Genomic DNA, 20588 nt, shown 5'->3' with positions numbered 1-20588 from the left:
AATTTATATTTACGTTTGCAAGCATATTTGGAACATCTAAAATTTACACTGTGCATGCATTATATACACAGGGTGGAGGTGACTGAGTAAAGAACTTTGTGGGACAATTGCTACCCACCTAAAAAATAAAACTATATCCATGTCTCACACCACATATAAGAATAATCTTCAGACCAAAGTTCTAAATATAGAATGCCACACTTTAAAAACTTTGGGGAGAAAATATAAACAAATGTGTTTACATCATCAGAAGAGGCAAGGAGTTCTTAAACAAGATATAAATAAAAAAGCATGAAGCACAGAGAAATGGACTGATCAATCTGGAGATATCAGGATTTAAAATTTCTTTATCATAGACACCATTCACAGGTTCGAATATAAAATTACATATTTTCATACTTCTCCTTGGTATGAAACATTGCTTTTAAAAACTGGGACCGTGTCTCATAGAGATGCTGAGAATAAACTCTGAAAGTCCTGACTTGGAGAGGACACACTCCCAGCACGCGCTCCGGCTCAGCTCCGGTGTTATGCCAGATGGAGCGGAACCAACGGCGAACACACTCGTGACGGAACAAACCCAGAACCTCCCACTTTGGGGGTGCTTTCCTCCGCCGCTCTTTATAGCTGACTTATTTTCCAACAGCAAGCCATTATTCGGTCAGTATGTGGAAGAAAAACATGGTATTTAGACAGAACGTTGCATTTCAAGTCCAAGTTCTATTTAGCTCTGTGACCCTTGGGGACCTCCTCCCCTGCTTGCCCGGGCATCCTCATCTCTGAAACGGCAATATTTCCTGGTGTGTTTCATCACTATAAATGTCAAATAAGATAATAGGAGAAGTAGGGAAAGACAGCAAAAGTACACTAAAGTAAAATAAAATTCAAGAATAGCTAATTACATAAACCACAGAAAAGAACTAACCCTAAATAGCAGGTTAAATAAGAAAAGGAAGCTAATACTGTGAAACTGCCCTTTGAACCTGTTCAGTAACTAAAGGATAAGTGTGCTCGTCACCTGTCTGGAATGACTCACCATCAGGAGAGATCTCAGCAACATGATCTGAATCCTCCTGGTCCCCAAATCCCTGGAACACACAGCACACTAGCATTACCCACTGACAGTAATTAACAGTCACGTCCCTTCCTTACGTACTGGTCACTGATTCTAAAACTCGATTCATATTGGCTAAGTAGATTTTACTTTAATAATATCTAAGTCATGGCTCATTTTATGCTCTAAATTTCATACGAATTAGAGAGTTATATGTAAAAAAATCAAATTCAGACAAAAAATAAGAAGTTACCAGCTCTCAAAGGGGAGATCTGTTCACGCAATGACATGAAAATTAAACCATATGAGCACACAATGAAACAACCCGAATTAAAAGATACTGTAAGTGGGGGATATACTCACTGTAAATGTAGCTAACATGCCTAATAGGTAAAAACTAGTGATTCAAAATCAATTAACAAGTGGAAACGGGTTATCTAATTATCAGTCAAAGAAATATAAATCAAGTAAGACTATTATTTCATTACTAAAATAGCAAAAAACACAAAAATAATCACAAACTAAAGCTTTAGCATATTGTAAAGTCAAGTCAAATCTATAGAACGAGAGGAGCAAAGCACATGATCTTTGGAATCACTTTCAGTTCCAGAATTCTAGGAGTAAGTCAATATTCCTGCCGCACTGACATTAATTATTATTTTTTTTACAGGAAACGTGAAGCTTTATCCTCAACACCTACGTATGCAGACAACGTCCAGGCTGGACAAACTTTCCACCTGGTCAGTGTAAGAAAATCAGAGAGTTTATGACACACCAAACACCGACTCTAAAAGCACACAGTGCTGACTGAATTCTAAGCTAGAACCATGAAAATACTACTTCCCATAGGGTTATTTCTAGTAATTAAAAAAAATACATCTTCTGGATTTCTTGAAAAGGAAATGAAACCACCATTCGGCTGACATTCAGAGTTTGAAAATGCGGGAAACGGCGTCTGCGCACCCGAGCTGACCGACGTCCAGAGTGTGGGTGGAGGCCCCCCAAACCGGCACCTTCCCCATGACGAACATCATGATTTCCGACCTCTGGTAGTCTGGCAGGTTGCTTCCAAAAAATCCTACAAAAAGTCGAGATACATTTTACAAATTAAAACGTCTACTTTTCCATATAGTAAAAAATTATGTTTTTAACCAAAGCTTTCACTACAGGGTAAAACAATGTCTTTAAACTCTAATGATATTATAATTTAATGTAACTAAAATCATTTAATCATATACCATGTGAGACTTATATAATAGACTAAGACAAAATAAATGTCTAAAAGTCTTTTGCTTGTAGCTACCAGCGGCAAACCACCATCAATTTGAGTTGGAGTTTTTGAAAAAGGAAAAAAGCCTTCTGGCAGTACTTCTGATGAAAGTCTTGCTCGTACACTGTGAGCCTAGATTCTTATTCCGGTAAAGAAGCCAATAATTAGGTCACTACTTTGGTCTCCTAGGATTGTGAAATGTTTAAAACATCATTATCATGGACCGAGATTACAGTTTAACCCTGTGAGTTATTCCAACATAGACAATTCAGCTGATGTTAAGAAATAATAACTTATGTTCACCTGTCATTTTTCTCATGCATTCTTGGGTTTTGTGGGTATTTTAATTTGCCTGCCATAGCTTTTAAATATTTACTTCCTGGTCATAAAAGATTTACGATACTAAATTAACATTTACTCAAACATCAGACTTTGTTGTTTCTCTGAAAGATCAAACAGATACCGAATCATGGCTGTTTTTGTTCATATCTTAAAATATAACATAATCATTACAGAAAAATTCTGATTTATAATATTTCTCTAAGAATAACTTTTCAGCTTCTATTATTACAGTTAGTTAATAATCTACTTATACAAACTCAAATTATTCTACTCGTGATTTTGGCTGGACATGAGGTCAAAAATAATATCCCACTGGTTAAAAATAATTTCCCATTATCACATACTTTAGCAATAAGAAAATCTCATGATCTTACTAGTACTCAATCTGCATAACGTGTACTACTCCAGCTAATGCTCACGGAGCACACATTTCTGGGGTAATACACTACTTCGTACTTGGACCCACAACCACCTTCTGAGACTAGGTGCTATTTAGTCTCAGTCTCCTCTCGTGGAAGTGAGGATAAGAGAGGGTGAGAACTCACACAGGAAACTAGTGTCAAGGCTCGAGATGAGGGCTACTACTCGTTTCCAAAGCCTGTGCCATCATTACTCTCTACTTCCTCCTTCCAAGATACTTTTAACTGTTCAGGAACCCAGTTAGAAACTCATCACCATACGAAACCGGACACTGACTTTCTCTTCCACGCAAGTCCGTCGTTACCACACAGACATAAAGTCTCCCACACAACCATCGTGGGGACAGTCCTGAAAGTAACTCACTCTCTGTACCCACTGTTTGTAGTGGAACTTAACTAAAAATGCTAATGACCGAGCCCTCAGCCCCGCAACGACAATGACAACGACAACAAAATCCCAGCAAGGAGCTATGGGCTCTGTTATTTTAAAACAAGAAACTTGGTCAACAGCTGTGTAACTAAAGGGCAAAAGCCACAGCAACCCCGCTCCACGGCCCACCAACGGAAACACCCATCTGATGTGATAACTGCCCGAACACTGAGACCTTCTACAAGACGATATGGAGAAAATCAGCAGTGTGATTTAAATAAAAGTCTTACTCTCTGTACTACACTGCATTTCTTTTTGGTCATGTTTTAATTTTCACATGTTATTTCTGAATGTGTTACATCACATAAATACTGCTTGAGTCTGTTGTATATATGTCTTATAATTAGATAGTTGAGACACAATAAATTAAACCCTCTAAAGTAAAACAGTAACACTGCATTAATTAAAAGTCGCAAAGCAATTTATATCAACTGCGTTAAAACATGATGAGATGATTTGGCATACCATATTAAAATATCACTGAAAATCCATAAAGAATGCAAATAAATTTAAGAGTCATGCCCTGGCTGGGTAGCTCAGTTGGTTAGAGCATCGTCCCAATACCCCAAGGTCACAGGTTCAATGCCCAGTCAGGGCACATACAAGAAGCAAACAATGAATGCATAAATAGGCAGAACAACAGATCGATGTTTCTCTCAAATTAAAAAAGGAAAATTAACAGCCACCTTAAAAGCTAGGTTTACCATACATTGATAATAACTGTTGTAAGCAGTAACTAGAGTGTCCTGCTTTATTGAGACTCCGTGGTAATATTGGATTTTATCATGGTTCCCTTTTCAGTCACTCCAAAAATCTTAACCACCTCCTATCTGTGTTGAGTAAGGCACACGTGGATGTCTGCTGCATGAGGACAATTGCTATGCATGTGACGAGGCTGTAACCAGGTAGAACAGAGGTACTGCATCAACCAAATGCCTCCACAAGGTAACAGCCCTGAGTGTCAGAGCCCTGGCTGGGGGCCCGGTAGATACACACATTCAATAAATAGCTGTGGAATGCACAATGCTTGTACGCGTATCCATGGAGCTTTAGAAATAAGATGACAAAGAAAAACTATGTATTACATGGTCCAAAGGATTATTATAAATAAGGAGCTCACAGGTCAGAAAATTACCCAGATAAAGGTAATTAAAGCTGAGCACCAGAATAAAGTGATAGATACATGACTCTATCACCAGAGAAACTATTGGTAACCGTTAGAAATTAGGTACCACGCCCCAGGAAGACAACTTCATTTTGAAATCCTCATAGCGTATGATCTGGATACAGTGAAGACACGCTGGGAGGGCAGGGTTAGTGTAGGAGAAGGGTCTGCTTGCTTCCGTTTGTTTGTGCACAGCCAGAGTGTTGTGTTTCCCAAAACTCTCTCATGGTTTTTTCTTTAAGGAAGCTCTTCACCATTTTACCCTTTTACACCTTTATATTTTGATCACTGCATTGAAAAAAAGGCCTATGACATTAAAGCACAAGGGATCCGTCCCCAGATCCTGGTCTCCACCACCGCCCCCACTGACAGGAACCCGGGCCCTGGAGAAAGGCCTGGCTCCAGGCTGCGCAGGGAGCAGGAAGCCAGCCTGGGGCAGCTTACACACGAGGCTCTGCTCCAAAGGGCGGGGGTGGGGGGTGTGGTGTGGTGTTACAAAGACGTAGGAGACAGCTTGCAAGGGCTCCCACTGGCCGTGGCTGGGACAATTTGAGCACCAAAAGACAGTGAGTATAGAATGAACTGTGAAGCATGAAAACATAAACCCACGAGCGCATCCAACAACAACGGATGAGCGCAGGCGGCCTACACCCACACAGAGGGCAGGAAGGGGCCCTGTTCACAGCAGGGCACTGGGTGCTGCCTGACGGCGAGGGAGGGACGAGGGGGTGCCGAGTCTGAAAATCGTCACTCTGCCATCATCCTGGGGAAGACGGGTTTGGGCAAGAATGACAAATGGTCGCTAAATCTAGGGGAAGTCTGGATGAGGAGCAGAATTATCTGCTTGCTCAAAAGGTACCTTCTCAGAGACTGCTTATTATTTACAAAGGAAAAATGGACACTGTACAGCAGAGAAACAGAACCACACTCTGAGTGATCAAAATTAAGACCGACGACGAGAAGCAAATGCACATTGTGCTATAGTCCTCTCTACGGGGTCCTCTGAGAAGAACGTTATCCAGCCAGGAATGTGCAGCCTGACTTTAACCTCCAGGAAACACCAGACTAACCCAAATGAGGAAATTAAAAAAGGGGTGGGGGGCTGTACTCTTAAAATAATGCCCATATCATAACGAAATATTCCAGACTAAAGGAACTAAAGAACCGTTACAGCTAAATGCGATATACAACCCCAGACTGGACCCAAGACCTATGGTAACACAAACATGCTACTATAAAGGGCATTACTAGGTCAAGTGAAAAAATGAAAATATGAAAACTGGATTACAGAACTGTATCAATGTTAAATTTCCCCGTGTTGATAACTATAGTCTGGTTATATAAGAAAATGTCTGTCTTTAGGAAAAGTTCTCTGTGGTACACAGCCATGATGATTTTCACTCACTATGCAGTGGTTCATGGAAAAAAAATGTCAATGTATGAATGTATGTGTGTGCGCATGCTCTAACTGTGTGTGTACTTACACAAGCACATATATGTAGATACAGACATATGTGCACACACAGAGAAATGGAAGGACACAGAGAGAGAGTAAATGATCACATAAATGGCATAAAATATTAGTAGATGAGTCTGGGTGGAGGGTATACAGTGTTCTGTGTCCTATTCTTAGGTTTATTTTCTGAATATGAATTTCAAGAATCGAGGCCGTCACTCACCTTTGGCAGATGCACCAGCCCAGTGCCTCCTGCGAGAGCGTTTTAACCACTGTTTTACACACGTAACAGTCTGGAGAGGGGAAAGGCGCTCACCTATGGTTTGGATGATGGCGTTCTGCACAATCTTCTCTTCGCTGTCCCTGGAGCCCGTGTTTAAGCCGGCACTGCCCGCGGTCCCCTCCTGCAAGTCGCTGGCTTCCAGCTCCACGCTGAGGCGCAGATGCTTCAGCAGGGTGTTGAACACCTCCAGCACCGTGGGCCCTGTGAGCGGCCCCCGAGGTGAGCAGACCCACTCCCCCTGGTGCCGCGCTCCAGACCAGCGCTCCCGTTCCGCAACAGAGGCTGCTGGGGATGTTCTAAGTGCTTGGGAAGCCTTACTAATGCATGAGCAAACGGATACATTAAAAAAGTAAATGAGAAACACCTCCCAGTTACTCCAGCACACATTTCCTGGCACCTCTAAGCAGCTCACTGTTTGAATCACGGTCTGACCCACAGGAAATGTGTGTATGCCTATAAAGATTACCAAATGCTCTCCACCTCTCTATAAGTTTATCCACTCAAAATAATGTGTACAAGGACGACATTTAACCTGTTGGGTCAGAATCCATAAAATTATGATACTATAGCTCGTTGTAGCACAGGGAATTTATTTTGCGCCTTTGGAGGCTGAAGAAAAAAGAATTCACCTCAATCTTTAGACAGACAGGCCCATTTAAACACTTTGTGGAGTGTGCAAAGCCTAGGACATGGAATCTCACACAGAATGGACATTAGTAAGTGTGATGATTCAATTTATTGTCTGCATTTCATTTCGTATTTCAAAATAAATAACTTTCCGGTGGTACGACCTGCTTCCAGCTCTTTAATAACAAGATAGGTAATGAAAAGTCTGTATCCTAAATGCCTACTCTCACTTGACAATGAATGTGAGTATAGATCAGTAGGATATTTCCATTTTAATTTTGAAGTAAAAAAATATAACCAAAATCTCCGCCCAAAAAGTAACATTGTGAAGGACCCTTTAATTCTCATAATCACATGTAGGTGAAAAACCACGGTCTCTCGCCTGTCCCTCTCCTTATCCCAATCGTCAGTCAGCTCTCCAATCTTGTGGACTTTACATTCCTGTCACTGACATCCAATGTCAAGTTCCTTCCCCGATGCCTACCACAATGACAACTACCTATTACTTTCAATGTGCCCTCCACTTTGCAGCCAGATGGATCATCCTACAGCACTTATCTGTAACGCCTGATGAAGACTACAGGAAATCTTCACAGAGTACCATCAACTGTAGAATCGGCGCCACGGCCGGCCACGACCTGAGCTCCTCTGCACCACCACCACCATCGCAGCCACACAGGCTACACAAAGGATGCCGCTCTTGCTAACCCACTTTCCCTCTCTTCTCTGAACCGTGGTTTTCCTGTGTGTGATCAAATTCTGCCTGCCATCAAAGTATTAGGGAGAGTTGTTTAACTCCAAGCAAATGACAAGTTTCTCATCTCTGTATCCTCCCAAATCTTTCGCATGTAATTGGTGTCCAAAAATCTTTAAAAGCAAAGAGGAGGGAGGGAGGGAGAGATTGCTTTGAAGGAAAATGTTGAACTGTACACAAAGAACTCTGAGAATGAGCATCAACAAAAAAAAACAGCACTTTAAAAAAGTTAGAACCATTTTCCAGGAGTCTCCCACACACTGCAGCAGCTACTGAGCACGTTCTGTACCAGGCTGAGGCGGCGACGCTCTGCTGGTCCTCCACTCACCTATGGAACCTTTCGCAGCAATGGCGACTGCCTCCAGCAGTACCTGAATAATGCCGGCTCGAACCCGGGGGGGGTCTTTCTTGCGGGCATCAAGGTGCCCGAGAATCTCCTGGATCACATGGTGAGAATACTGAGCCTAAGAGAGAAAATGAGGCAAAGGTGGGTGAGCGTCACTCGCATCCAGCAGAGCCCATGAGGTGAGAGACCACAGACACTCAGACATCTGATTGTGGGAGACGGGAACTACATTACAGAACAGCACGTGGCCATTAAAAATCACTCTTTTAAAGAATAAATGTGAATACTGGGAAGTATTTACAATACCCTGAGTGAAAAAAATAAATTACAAAATACTATGTAGAGGGTGCTATAAAGTCAGGAGGAGTTCATATATGCAATATAGCACAGTAAACACTCAATAAACGGTAGTTACTATTATCAGCTCTATGCTGCCGAAAGAAATACCAATTCCAATACCAGTTTATCAGTGAAATATAAATACACAGTACTTACATTGAATAAACGTAAAATAATAGCACCATCATAAAATCATTTCATTCTTATAAGATATTTTTCCATGTTGGCAAATAAAAACCATTAAGTGGTAAATAAAAATAAGTAAGTAAATAAGAACAAGTTTTGTATGCTCCAGCAGTGATCACGAACCTTTTTCATCTCAGAGCACACATAAACTAATTACTAAAATTCTGCAGCACACCAAAAATACATTTTTTGCCAGTTTGACAAAACAGTTTGGGTATGATTTTGATTCATTCACACAGCTGTTGTGTTGCCTGTTCTCATTTTTTAATTTGACCCCCTAAGGGAAAAGAGGTCGGTGCCCCTGACTAAACAGCCAGGTGCTGTGCGTTCTAAAAACTCCTGTGGCACATCTGGGTGTGGTGGCACCCGGGTTGAAACTGGCTGTTCTGTAGTATCTTATATCGTTAATGTTATGCTTATCAATATAGAACCAAAATTACTTACCTGAATGGAATACATTATAATTTTAAAGCAGTGAACTGCAAATTCATTAGGATCCCATAGTTTGTGATGATCTAAATGCCTATAATTAAACAATGAGAAAATTACTTCAATCATCCCTTATTTTTATTACACTTTTTCCCCTCTAGAACCCTCGACGATATGCAAAGCTTTGAGATCAAGGTTATCTAAAAGAAAGTCAATGTTCCAATTCCAGAAATATGATATATATTTCCCCCAATTGCCAGATTCTTTCATAAAACACCAACAATAAAAGACCAGACTATATACCATGTAAGACTTTTAAATACCTACATAACCTGGTAAGAAACAAAAGTTGCTCACATTGAACCCCACAAAAAGGCAAGCATCTGAAAGTCAAGTACACACTGAAGCAGCAGCGGTCCCAGGCAGAGCTTCGGGCACTGAGTGGCCGGCAGGGTGAAAAGGGAAGGGGCTGTATATGCGCGTGGGAGACTAGAGACAAAGACTAGAGACAAAGCTCAGAGCCCACCCGGGAAAGGCAGGCTATCCGATCAGAAGTTCTTATACCAATCCAGGACCCGCTAATGGAGGCCCCCATCAGTGAAGCTGGGAGAACGCTCTGTTGTGGAAGACCATTAAGAAGCTAGCTGCCTGTGTCAGCCTTGGCCCTGAGGGGAACCACAAGAGAACAGAAGTCCACACACCCAGCACCTAGGCTCTTACCTCAGTCTGACAGTTTGCAAAACGTGCAGCTCAAAAACCTGAAGACAAGAACGCACTGGAAGTTCAAAGGGGTGCCTGGAGGGCCCTGGGGCCACGCCTTCAGTGGGAGCAAGGTGAGGCCTCCTCTGGAAGAGGCACCAGGACTGGGAGAATCCCCACAAGCGAAGCTACAGTCCGCGTGAGCTCAAGCCCAAACTCACAGAACACCAATGAAAGAGCCACTAGGGATGAGGGGCAGTGGAGTCCAATCCGCCAGCCCTGGAGATACTGTTGGAATGAATGGATTCAAAATTCAAAATGAGTTTGTTTGCTTGAATGGAGAAACAGGGTGTTAAAAATTTGACACCTGAATAAAAGCCCATCAAAGATAACAGGCAGATCTGAAAAATAACTACTACAACTTTCATACATGAAGGCACAGTGAGGCGGAACACCACCAGTGCAAACAGCAAACCCAGCATAAAGAGTCAGGGACTGGACTTCCGCCAAGATGGAGGCATAGGTGGAAACACTGTGCCTTCTCCCACAACCAAGTTTGGATACAACAAAAGTTTTGGAGAACTAACACACACCCAGAGACCAGAAAACAGAATTATACGGAAGTCCGACAGCTACGAACCGTTCAACGAGGACGGTAAGAGGTGGAGCCAGCGGCGGAGCTGGGTCGGGCAGGACAGACCTAGGAGTGCAGGCAGCCCGGAACTAGTCGGGGTGCGGGGCAGACTGACCAAGGTCACACATTTGCACGCAGTGAAACGGACCACACAGGCCCCAGGGGGCGAACCCAGTGGTGGGAGGGCTGACAGCGGTGGCACACTCGCGTGCCGTGGAGCGAGGCGCGTGGGCCTGGTGACGGTGGTGGCTGCGGTGCTGGTGGGGGTCGCGGAGGCGGGCGCCGGAGGGAAGCCATTGTCCCTCTTTGACCCCGCCCCCACATACAACATCACAACCCAGCGACTGAATTGCCCTGCTCTGGTGAAAACCTAGGGCTCTGATCCGGCTACGGAACAGGCACGAACAGCCCAAAAGATGGCACAAGAAGAACTCAAAGTCCCAGAGCCAATAACTCTAAGCGACCAACAGATTGCCAGGCTCTCAGAAGCCCAATTTAAGACACTATTTATCAGGATGCTCACAGAATTGGTAGAGTACAGTCACAAATTGGAGGAACATATGAAGGCTAAACTAATTGAAATGAAGGGAGATGTCCAGGAAACCAATAGCGATGGAAAGGAAACTGGGACTCAAATCAATGGAATGGACCAGAAGGAAGAACAAAACATCCAACCAGAAAGGAATGAAGAAATGAGAATTCAAAAAAATGAGGAGAGGCTTAGGAACCTCCAGGACATCTTTAAACGTTCCAACATCCGGATTATAGGGGTACCAGAAGGGGGAAGGAAACAGCCACGAGTGGAAAATGTATTTGAACAAATAATAAAGGAGAACTTCCCCAGTCTGGCAAAGGAAATAGACTTCCAGGAAATTCAGGAAGCTCAGAGAGCGCCAAAAAAGTTGGACCCAAGAAGGAACACACCAAGGCACATCATAATTACATTAGCCAAGACTAAAATGAAGGAGAGAATCCTAGAAGCAGCAAGGGATAAGGGGACAGTCACCTACAAAGGAGTACCCATCAGACTGTCAGCGGATTTCTCAAAAGAGACCTTACAGGCAAGAAGGGGCTGGAAAGAAGTATTCCAAGTCATGAGATCCAAAGACCTACAGCCAAGATTGCTTTATCCAGCAAAGCTTTCATTTAGAATGGAAGGACAGATAAAGTGCTTCTCAGATAAGGTCAAGTTCAAGGAGTTCATCATCACCAAGCCCTTATTATATGAAATGCTAAAGGGACTTATATAAGAAAAAGAAGATGAAAAATATGAACAGTGAAAGGACAGCAAACACACAGTTATTAACAACCACACCTAAAACAAAAGCAAACCAAGAGGACAGCTAGATCAGGAGTGGAACCATAGAAATGAAGAACACATGGAGGGTTAGCAACAGGGGAGTGGGAGGAGGAGAAGGGGGAAGAAGGTACAGAAAATAGCATAGATGGTAGGTAGAAAATAGATAGGGGGGAGGGTGAGAATAGTGGGGGAAATATAGAACCTAAAGAAATTGAGACACGTGGTTATAAACTAAGGGGGGGAGAATAGTGGAAGAGGGAGTGTGCGGGTGGAGGGGAATGAAGGGGGGAATAGAACAACTGTAATGGTATAATCAATAAAATATATTTAAAAAAAAAAGAAAAAAAAAGAGTCAGGGACTGAACCTGCAGAAATGTCCTGGGATGGGGCACACAGAAGAAAAGGAGCAGACATGCGCCAGCGAGTTTAAGAGGCGTGAAGGGAAGGGTGGAAAGGGGGGAGGCCTAGCAGACACTTTCCATCAGAGCCCCAGGAGACCAATGGCAGGAGGCACACAGGCTGTATTTGAGGGGCCAGTGACCGGGCTTCTGCTCATTAAAAGCAACCAGAGGCCGAGAGGAACCCCGATCTTTGGGTGTAGGAGTCCACTAGGGGTAGAGCGAAGGTCAATGGTCTAAGAAGAAAAACAACTCCCTTCTAAAAGAAATGTACTAGATTCAAAAGTAACTGACAAAGAGCAAATCCATTACCTACAGACTTAAATATAAAAATGCAAGATCTCTACAGTGTAGCCTAAACTATCTTTTTCTTGTTTTCGATCTTCTCTCTCTTACCCTCTCACGATCGCCAACATTCCAAACAGTGCTTTCACCTCATCTCTGCTCCTCACCCAAAGCCCACACTACCTTTGCCTCTTCTCATGCATCCCATCCTTCTAAAACCTACTTACCACCTAGGCCTACCTTGAAAAAAAAAGATAACCCTGCAACACCCCAAATTCAGCTTGAATTCTGTGTTTTGAACAGCAGTCGTTGGCCTTTTCTCATAACCAACACATTTCATTAGCAGTGCCCGTCAATCAGCCATGAAGTCTGTTAAGGATGGGGACAGTTTCACGCACTGGTTCTTATTCCCCCAAATACCTGAGACTTCACCTGCAGAGGACACTTCGTATTTAATTAACTAAATAGCCAATACACAATTAACTATTTCATTTACATTAAATTAATTAACAGATAGTCAGGATTTAAGTTCATTAAACTCTACATGGAATGAATACAGCCCACTTTCAAGTTACTCAAGTGCACAAGGACAGTTAACTCAGTAACTTCGTTCTTCCAGGAAAGCTCTGTAGAATTTTAAGGCTTTATAGAGTACCTCTCAATAAATAATACTTCACAAAAGTATTAAGATAAACCTGGAATTCTCAAACCAGCATGTCTAGCCCTGACCGGTGTGGCTCGGTGAATTGAGTGCTGGCCTGCAAACTGAAAGGTCGCTTGTTCGATTCTCAATCAGGGCACACACCTGGGTTGCAGGTTAGGTCCCCAAGTCGGGTGGGCAGGGGGCAGCCGACTGATTGTTTTGTTGACCACAGATGTCAACAAACCAGGAGATCTACATGTGGCACTGTTTTAATCCTTCACTATGCACATGTAAAAACATCTGAAATACAGTAACACATGTATTTCAAAGTCTGTGTGTAGAAGTTCAGGATAAATAACGCACCTGGCCAGCTGGACCAGTGCTGAGATACTCGTGTCTAACTCGGTCCTACACTGCCCCATGAGGCCCCAGGCTCCATTATCCATTCTCTCTTACAAGACAAGGCACTGCCCTCTGTGAGTGAGTTAACACAGAACTGATGGTGAGCAGGCACAAACAGCCATGAACACGCCAGCTACTCACGCAAACACCGGCCTAACGGCGTTATTCATGTTTCCGAAGGTTGCGCGGCCCAGCAGCTCACGGAAACAGTTCTCGGCCAGCACAGCAGGATTCTCCTCTTTGTCCGCAGCGGAGGGAGAGGCGGGAGGGCCTATGCGGCTGGGAACACAGGGAATAGTAAACAAACATGACCGTGGGAGTCCTGGCCCTAGTTCCACTGGTCAAACCAAACATGCAGTGACTTCCCAGAGAAGGTAAAATAACTCTTTTTATCCCAAAGTATCTTAGAACAATGAGCAAGAAATACACAGTTTAACTCCTTCGTTGGAAAACATTATAAAGTAAACAGCTATTATTATTACTACTGTTACTATTGTGGTTATTTCTAGCTCCATGAAGAAGCATGCTGGATCACTAAAGAGTAACAATTTAGCTAAAATTTTTATTTCTCACACTTGCAACTTGAAGCAATATCAGTTCAAATACCAGTTTGGAGGCTCAATAATAAACAGCATGTAAAATGTAAAACTATCTTAAAACAAACAAAACCGTAAGTGCACGAGTAAAACCCTGTGCTCTCCTAAGCCTGATGTGACCACAAAAGACGAACACTTTTTCAGAAAGGGCACATACTTAAACCCACTCAAATCTATGAGACCACTTAGTTTCAGCGCACTGAAGACGAAACTTTCTCCGCCCGGTGAGCAAGCACATGTCCGTTTGTGCAGAGGCAACGCGGCCCCGGCCCCAGAGTCCTCGAGCGGTACCTGTCAACCTCCTCTATCTTCTGCATGTTAAACAGCAGAGATGGCACAATTTTATCCATATGCTGGGGTTCCCAAATTGTCGCCCGGAGTTCGTCGTTAACTGTTTTGCGAACCACGCCTTGAATACCCCTGATTCCAGCAATTCGAATTCTAGGGGGAAAAAAAAAGTGAGCCATGAAAAAGTGATTTAAACAAGTCTGCTTGTTTAGCTAGAAGAATGAATCTCAAGTAAATATTGTTACCTCAAGTTAAGAAAATGAAAATAACACAAGTCTGAGAAATTAAAATTTCAATCATCTAAAACAGCCAAAAGATGAGTCAGCTCCAAAAAAGGCTTACTTTCAATACCATCTTTTTAAAATCAGCATTTAAAAGCTAAAAGGACTGTAAAACATGGTAATATCCAGTCGAAGTATAATTTTTAATGAGAACTTAATCAAAAGCTCTAGGCTCTCCTTGAGAAAATGACAGTAGTTCGGAGTAACACGCCAGGCTCTCTGCATTCCTTCCCTCATGCTCTGACGCTGAGCGAACACGGGATGTCGCCCTCTGAATGCCCTTCAGTGCCCGCTCGGCTTCTGCTGCCGCCTCCTCCCGACAGGCTCTCGCCTCCCTGAGCCTGCCTAGAGGGAGACCGAGAAGCTGAGCTGGCTCCTTTAAGGGTGTGACACAGGAGAACTAACCAAACAGAGTGCAGATAACCTCGGCCACATACACACACACATATGTATCTGTGTGTACTGACATATATGTTGTCACTCGTATCTGTGACTTACAATTTATCCCACAGTGAGATAATGCTGCCCCACCCTCCCACTCCAACCCACAGCCCCAACTTCCTCACTCCATATTATCAATTTATAGGTTCCAGAATGAAAAGGACTAGAAAACAGCATATAAAAGCAGAGGTAAACTGGTAACCCAACCTCCCTAAAACATTCCTTCTGGCCAAATGTGACTGTTACTTTCTTTTTGCTACTACTGGACATGGTCACCAGTAAAGGTCTATTCAGCTTATCCAGTACTGTCTTCCAACACGGAGCCCATGAATAGGGCTACAGAATGGCAGCTATGGGGAAGGGGACAATCCTCTCTCCTGGCCCATGGGGAGACGACCCAAGCCTTCAGGGGTAGCAGAGGGAGAACAGAAAGGGGCTGTAACAGGGTGCTGAACAGGGCAGAAAGTGGACAGGGAGCCCAGAGACGAATCCTGCCTACTTTGGAGATGTGTCTAGGCGCGCTGCTTTCTAAAGCATTGCGGGGGTGAGAGGTCTTCCGCTGCCACAAGCGGGTAAGCCTGGTGCTACTACAAAGGTGTTTGTGTTAGGCACCTGTGGCTGCTCCTTGGGAGATGACAAGGTGGAGCAGACAAGATGACATCAGAATGGTGGCTCATGCCTTGCAACACAGGGTCCTGCATGGACAGGGCGGGCACTGCCCCTGTCTGGGGGAGGCGGGGCTCCTGGAGCTACACAGCCGGCATCCCGTTCTGATCTAGTGTCCGGCCTCACCAATTACTCTAGCCACGACCTCAAAAAACATTCGTGGTTCCCTTATCAGTAAACTAGACCAACTATCTTACCTAAAGCATAGGAATGTTGTACAGTTTAAATAAGTTAATTCGTGTAAGGTGCTTATCCAATAAAGGGTTAAACAAACTGGCACACAGTAAGCGCTCAATAATTAGTCTGCTCATGCTGTTCAGCATGAAGACGATGATGACCATGATGAATTCTACCAGAGCTGAAGGGTGCTCTGGAAACAGAGCCTAAGACTGTGATGCATGACTTTGCCTGTGGGAACTGCTTCTGCAAGGCAAATATGTCGAGAAAATCTTAACAGTGATCACACCATTCCCCACTTCCTACTGTGCATGCTCTCCACCCCCCAAGTTCCACCTGAGAGAGTTTTGCTAAAATTAAAGGGATTGATAGCAAATATCTAAATCTAAAAGGGAAACCAAAAGGAATCTAAATATGCCTGAAGACAACCAGAAGGACTTTTACTTAAGGCAGAGCAGGGAAAAAAAATCCAACCCTCTAAGTACAGTAAAGCATTTTCATTTACTCACTTGCTTTACAGCGATTCAAATGAAACGTTGGAATTTTGAAATTTTGAATATCATATAATACCAGAAAGACCAAGATTTAGGAAAAAGTATTACAAGACCTTTCATTTGTGTCCAGAAAATGTCAAGTTTTTTTTTAATAAAAACTTTTCTCGCCCTGGCTGGTGTAGCTCAGTGGATTGAGCGCAGACCTGAGAACCAGACGATTGTGGTTCGATCCCCAGTCAGGGCACATGCCTGGGTTGCAGGCCAGCAGGGGACCCATGAAAGGCAACCATACATTGATATTTCTCTCCCTCTCTCCTTCCCTTCCCCTCTAAAGATAAATAAATAAAATCTTAAAAAAAAACTTTTTTCAAGTTTCTTTTTGTAAACAATAACAAAAAATTTCACAGGAAAATACTTGTATGTTCAAAAGAACTTCTTTCACTAGAGGGCGCTAAGTACCTAAAATAAGATAACTATGTAATACATTTTTGTATTTCTTAAAATGCACCCTTTTCATTAATTTGATGGATGCCATCAACACTTTTCACCCACGTTGGCCTATATATGAAACTCACCACAACCAAAATTTGACAAATGTGTTTGCGTCGTTTATGGATCGTATAATACTACACTGAAAATAAAAACATTCTGGATATTTTCTATACATTTTTAAAAAAAGCAAATTTGTTACAATATTGAAAAAATTCCCATTTTATTTAGGTAATCTTTATACTTTTTTGCTCCATTAACATTTTAATATCAGCCCCTGAGAACAGGAAATGGTTCTATAAAATATTTTTTAATGTCCTTCAGGGGGGAAACAAAGAGATTTTGGTGGCACCTGGGGGAAACAGGAACTTAATTACTGTAAGATGGGTATAGTTATCTTCACCTTTCTACAGCTTTACCCTCATAACCAAGCAAAAACACCAGGGCTCCAACTGACCCTGAGGACAAATCATTTAAGGGCTTCTCAGACAGAAAGAGATTTTATATCTAGAAATGAAATGATTCTCTTGAATCATCTCTCAGCTCTCTTTCTCCAAGTTAAAATAACTTTTACATTCATTTTTGTTTGTACAAACCAACACTGTAGCTTACACAGTAAAAACTAGTTCTATTTCTGTACATTTCCTTATTTATTTTCAAAGAAAAATAAAAATTACAAAGCCTGCTAAATCTTGCTAAACTGCTCCCAATAACTCTGAATTAGGGTTAGTTTCTTTCTTTTTAGTGTTTTATGGTAAAGTTCAAATTACTTTCTGTATTTACCGCAGTCATTTTGACTTTAATTCTTAACTTTCAATCTACGGACTGTTTCCAGACAAGCATTTGATTCGGTTACTAGTGGGTTGCATGCGCAAAAAATGTTTAAAAATACTCAGGTTAACTGTTATGAGACCCAAGACTGACAAGGACTCAGTGACATACATTCCACCCACATATTTACTCAACCAGCACGTCCTGAGAGCGTCCCGTGGCCCAGCAGTGTCCAAAGTGTCAGCGACACAGCAGGCCTCAAAGTAAACCTGTGGCCTCCTGGAGCTCATGCTCCCCTGATAGGCCAGAACAGGTACAGCTATGAGCAGAAGAGAAAGAGCGACTGGGATGGGGTGGGAAGATGGATATTTAGAAAATAAACGGTGCCCAGGGCAGGCTCTCACGACAAGATGACATCTGCAGAAGTCTGAACAAAGTGAGGCGAGAAACCATGTGGGTATCTGCGAGTTCTATGCAGAGAGACCACTCAGTCCAAAGGCCTTGGGGAGAAGGGTGCCTGACGTGTTCCAGAAACAGTAGGGGGAGCCGAGTGGCTGGGTCAGAGTAAAAGGAGGGGGACAGATGAGATGACAGGCTCGGACCCTGGGTGGGGGGGAGGCGGGGGCATAGAGGGGCGCCGGGTTACTGTCAGGGCTTCAAATTTTATTTGCAATGAGTCGAAACACCACACTCCATTTGCTAGTACAGTAACAGCAATGGGAAGTCGCATTTCAGGAACAAAGCACGTGTTTTCACGTTTCCCTCGGTAACTGGCGTGTAATGTATAAACATGGGACTCATCAGCGAGTCGCTCTGCGAATCACAGCGGTAAACGATACGCACTCTGTCCGTGTTTCTGGGTCGCCGTGGCAGGAATGGCACATGGCACTGAAGCGGGACACAAAGAAGTCGTAACGTCTGTGATAGGATGGCGTGTCCTCCTCAATGTTTGCAAACTTGACAAACTAAAAGAAAATAAACAATATAAATGTGTTAATCACCTTTTTGAAAGTGTAGACAAAACACATTTACTTTCATTCAATCCTTGCTACATTAGCAAAAAATATCCAAGAAGCAAATAAAATGTATAAAATATCATACATACCACCAACATATAAAATAATTTTTTAATAATAAACTGCAGAAAATCAAGGATATAATGTATTAAACACTAACTACAACTTGCTAATCCAGTTCCCTTGAGCGAGTGAGCTGGCTCTTTGCAGGAGGAGAGGCCTGGTGCTAACGCTGCCGGCACATCCTGGGCACTGGCTCCAGTGGTGGGCTCTCATCTCAGGTTCAAACCTGAGGGCCTTCCATTTCTTGACTGTGGGCAGGAACAACTGCTTGACAGCTGTTACACAGCACATGAGAAAGGGGGCATAACTGTTGACAGGAGAGACCTGGTTCTTCTTGCTGATGAATGTTAAGTATTACAGATCAGCAAATCTAGTAGTATGTAGTCAGTTTATTAGTGGCCCGTTCCCATGGAAGAGAACAGGACTGGGTAGAGTAGGGGGTGAAAGGCAAAGTTTGAGGGCAAAGCAGGGAGACAAAAGCAAGAGCAGCTGAAGACCAGGGTGGCGAGCCCCTGGGCAGCCTGAGAGCCAAGAGCACCCCGAGCCCCCGAGCAAGAGAGGGAGTCCTTTGCTCTCAGGACTCATACAGTTGGTGGGATAGGAAGAAAAAAAGTTACGTATTGACTAATGAGTGGATGCGGTGCCAGCTTTCCTGGGGGAATGTGACTCCCCAAACTTAGGTATGTGTGGGGGTCTGTTAGCCCAAATCCTTATCTTGCTCCAGACCCCATTTGTTCATCTTGTTGTAAAACAAACACGTGACAGGAGGCAGTTAATTAAAATTGGGGCACTTCCCAAAGTTATTTCTGGGCTCTTTGTGTGAGCATCAGGGACTCCCTGGTAAAACAGAGAGTGACCAGAGGCAGGCAATTCACCAAAGCTGTTTTATGGGCGCTTTCTTTGGGCACCGGGGACCCTCTCACACATTCAGGCCTTGGGATGGAAGCACAGTTTCAAGGCTTTCTTTTCCGGATAGTGGAAACGCTACACAGAATTTCAAGGACTTCCCTTCTTTCTTGCTAACATAGTGTTTCTCGTGATGCTGGAACACCTGGCAATATGATCAGAGCAGGCTCAGGACTGGGGAGTTAGTGTGTGAGGCTTGTCTCCTCCCTCCTCCCTGCCTCGGTTTACTATCCATTCTACCTAATTGGTAAAAGGCGTTTCCTGGCTAAGCGCTGGCCAGTAACAGCACTGCAGTCTCATAACCTCTGTAGAGGAGAAAGTTCCTGAGACAGGTGGCATCATTCTGCCTCCTTTCTAATGACAGGAAAACTAAGGAGACCTCCGTGTTCAGGGAATTTTAAATCTCCTACATGAATCACAGACCCCACCTCTTCTCGTTCGCTCTCTTGCTCTCTCAGTGGTTTGGTGATTCTGTCTACAAACAGACTAAAGCAATAAACTCTCGTTTAGTTGTAAATCTGCACACGGTGCATACGTAGCCAACCTGCTGGGATACTGACTGATGGTGTTAAAAGGCTGCGTCTCAAAGGGTTACTCAGCCAGGTGTACTGATGCTCTCGAGGAAACAAGACTGAACCAGCAGTTTAAACTGATTCAGCCACGCTAAGTCATATGTTTTAAATTATGTTCTTATATGATTCATGTGATCTAGAAAAAGCTACAAATAATACAGCTGCTTGAGAGTAAACTGGAGTGAATTCATTACTTGTTTTGTATCATACACTGCGCTAGGCCCTTGCACATGAGTTCTTATTCAATTATTCTAATAACCCTGGAAAGAATGTGTTTTATACCCATTTTACAGATTGAAACACTGAAATTCACAGGTTAAATCATTTGCCCGAAGTGACATAGCAAACAGTGAAATTGGCGGCACTA

The 20588-nt window shown here is 43.2% G+C and overlaps 1 protein-coding gene across 1 annotated transcript in view; it reads right to left on the bottom strand.

Moving 5' to 3' along the window:
- EFR3A (EFR3 homolog A) overlaps nucleotides 1-20588 on the bottom strand; it is a 69400-nt gene that overhangs the window by 22066 nt on the left and 26746 nt on the right. Inside the window, exons 5-12 of the mRNA XM_037048563.1 lie at nucleotides 18508-18629; nucleotides 14349-14498; nucleotides 13603-13740; nucleotides 9116-9194; nucleotides 8129-8264; nucleotides 6453-6620; nucleotides 2018-2132; nucleotides 1037-1088 (exon numbers count right to left, since the gene is read on the bottom strand). Coding sequence (XP_036904458.1) covers nucleotides 1037-1088; nucleotides 2018-2132; nucleotides 6453-6620; nucleotides 8129-8264; nucleotides 9116-9194; nucleotides 13603-13740; nucleotides 14349-14498; nucleotides 18508-18629 — 960 coding nt within the window. The remainder of the gene's footprint in view (nucleotides 1-1036; nucleotides 1089-2017; nucleotides 2133-6452; nucleotides 6621-8128; nucleotides 8265-9115; nucleotides 9195-13602; nucleotides 13741-14348; nucleotides 14499-18507; nucleotides 18630-20588) is intronic.

This window comes from Sturnira hondurensis, unplaced genomic scaffold (genome assembly GCF_014824575.4).
Source record: "Sturnira hondurensis isolate 20B ecotype Veracruz unplaced genomic scaffold, ASM1482457v3 Scaffold0006413, whole genome shotgun sequence".
NCBI classification, from domain to species: domain Eukaryota; kingdom Metazoa; phylum Chordata; class Mammalia; order Chiroptera; family Phyllostomidae; genus Sturnira; species Sturnira hondurensis.
This window is presented reverse-complemented; position numbering and strand designations above follow the sequence as displayed.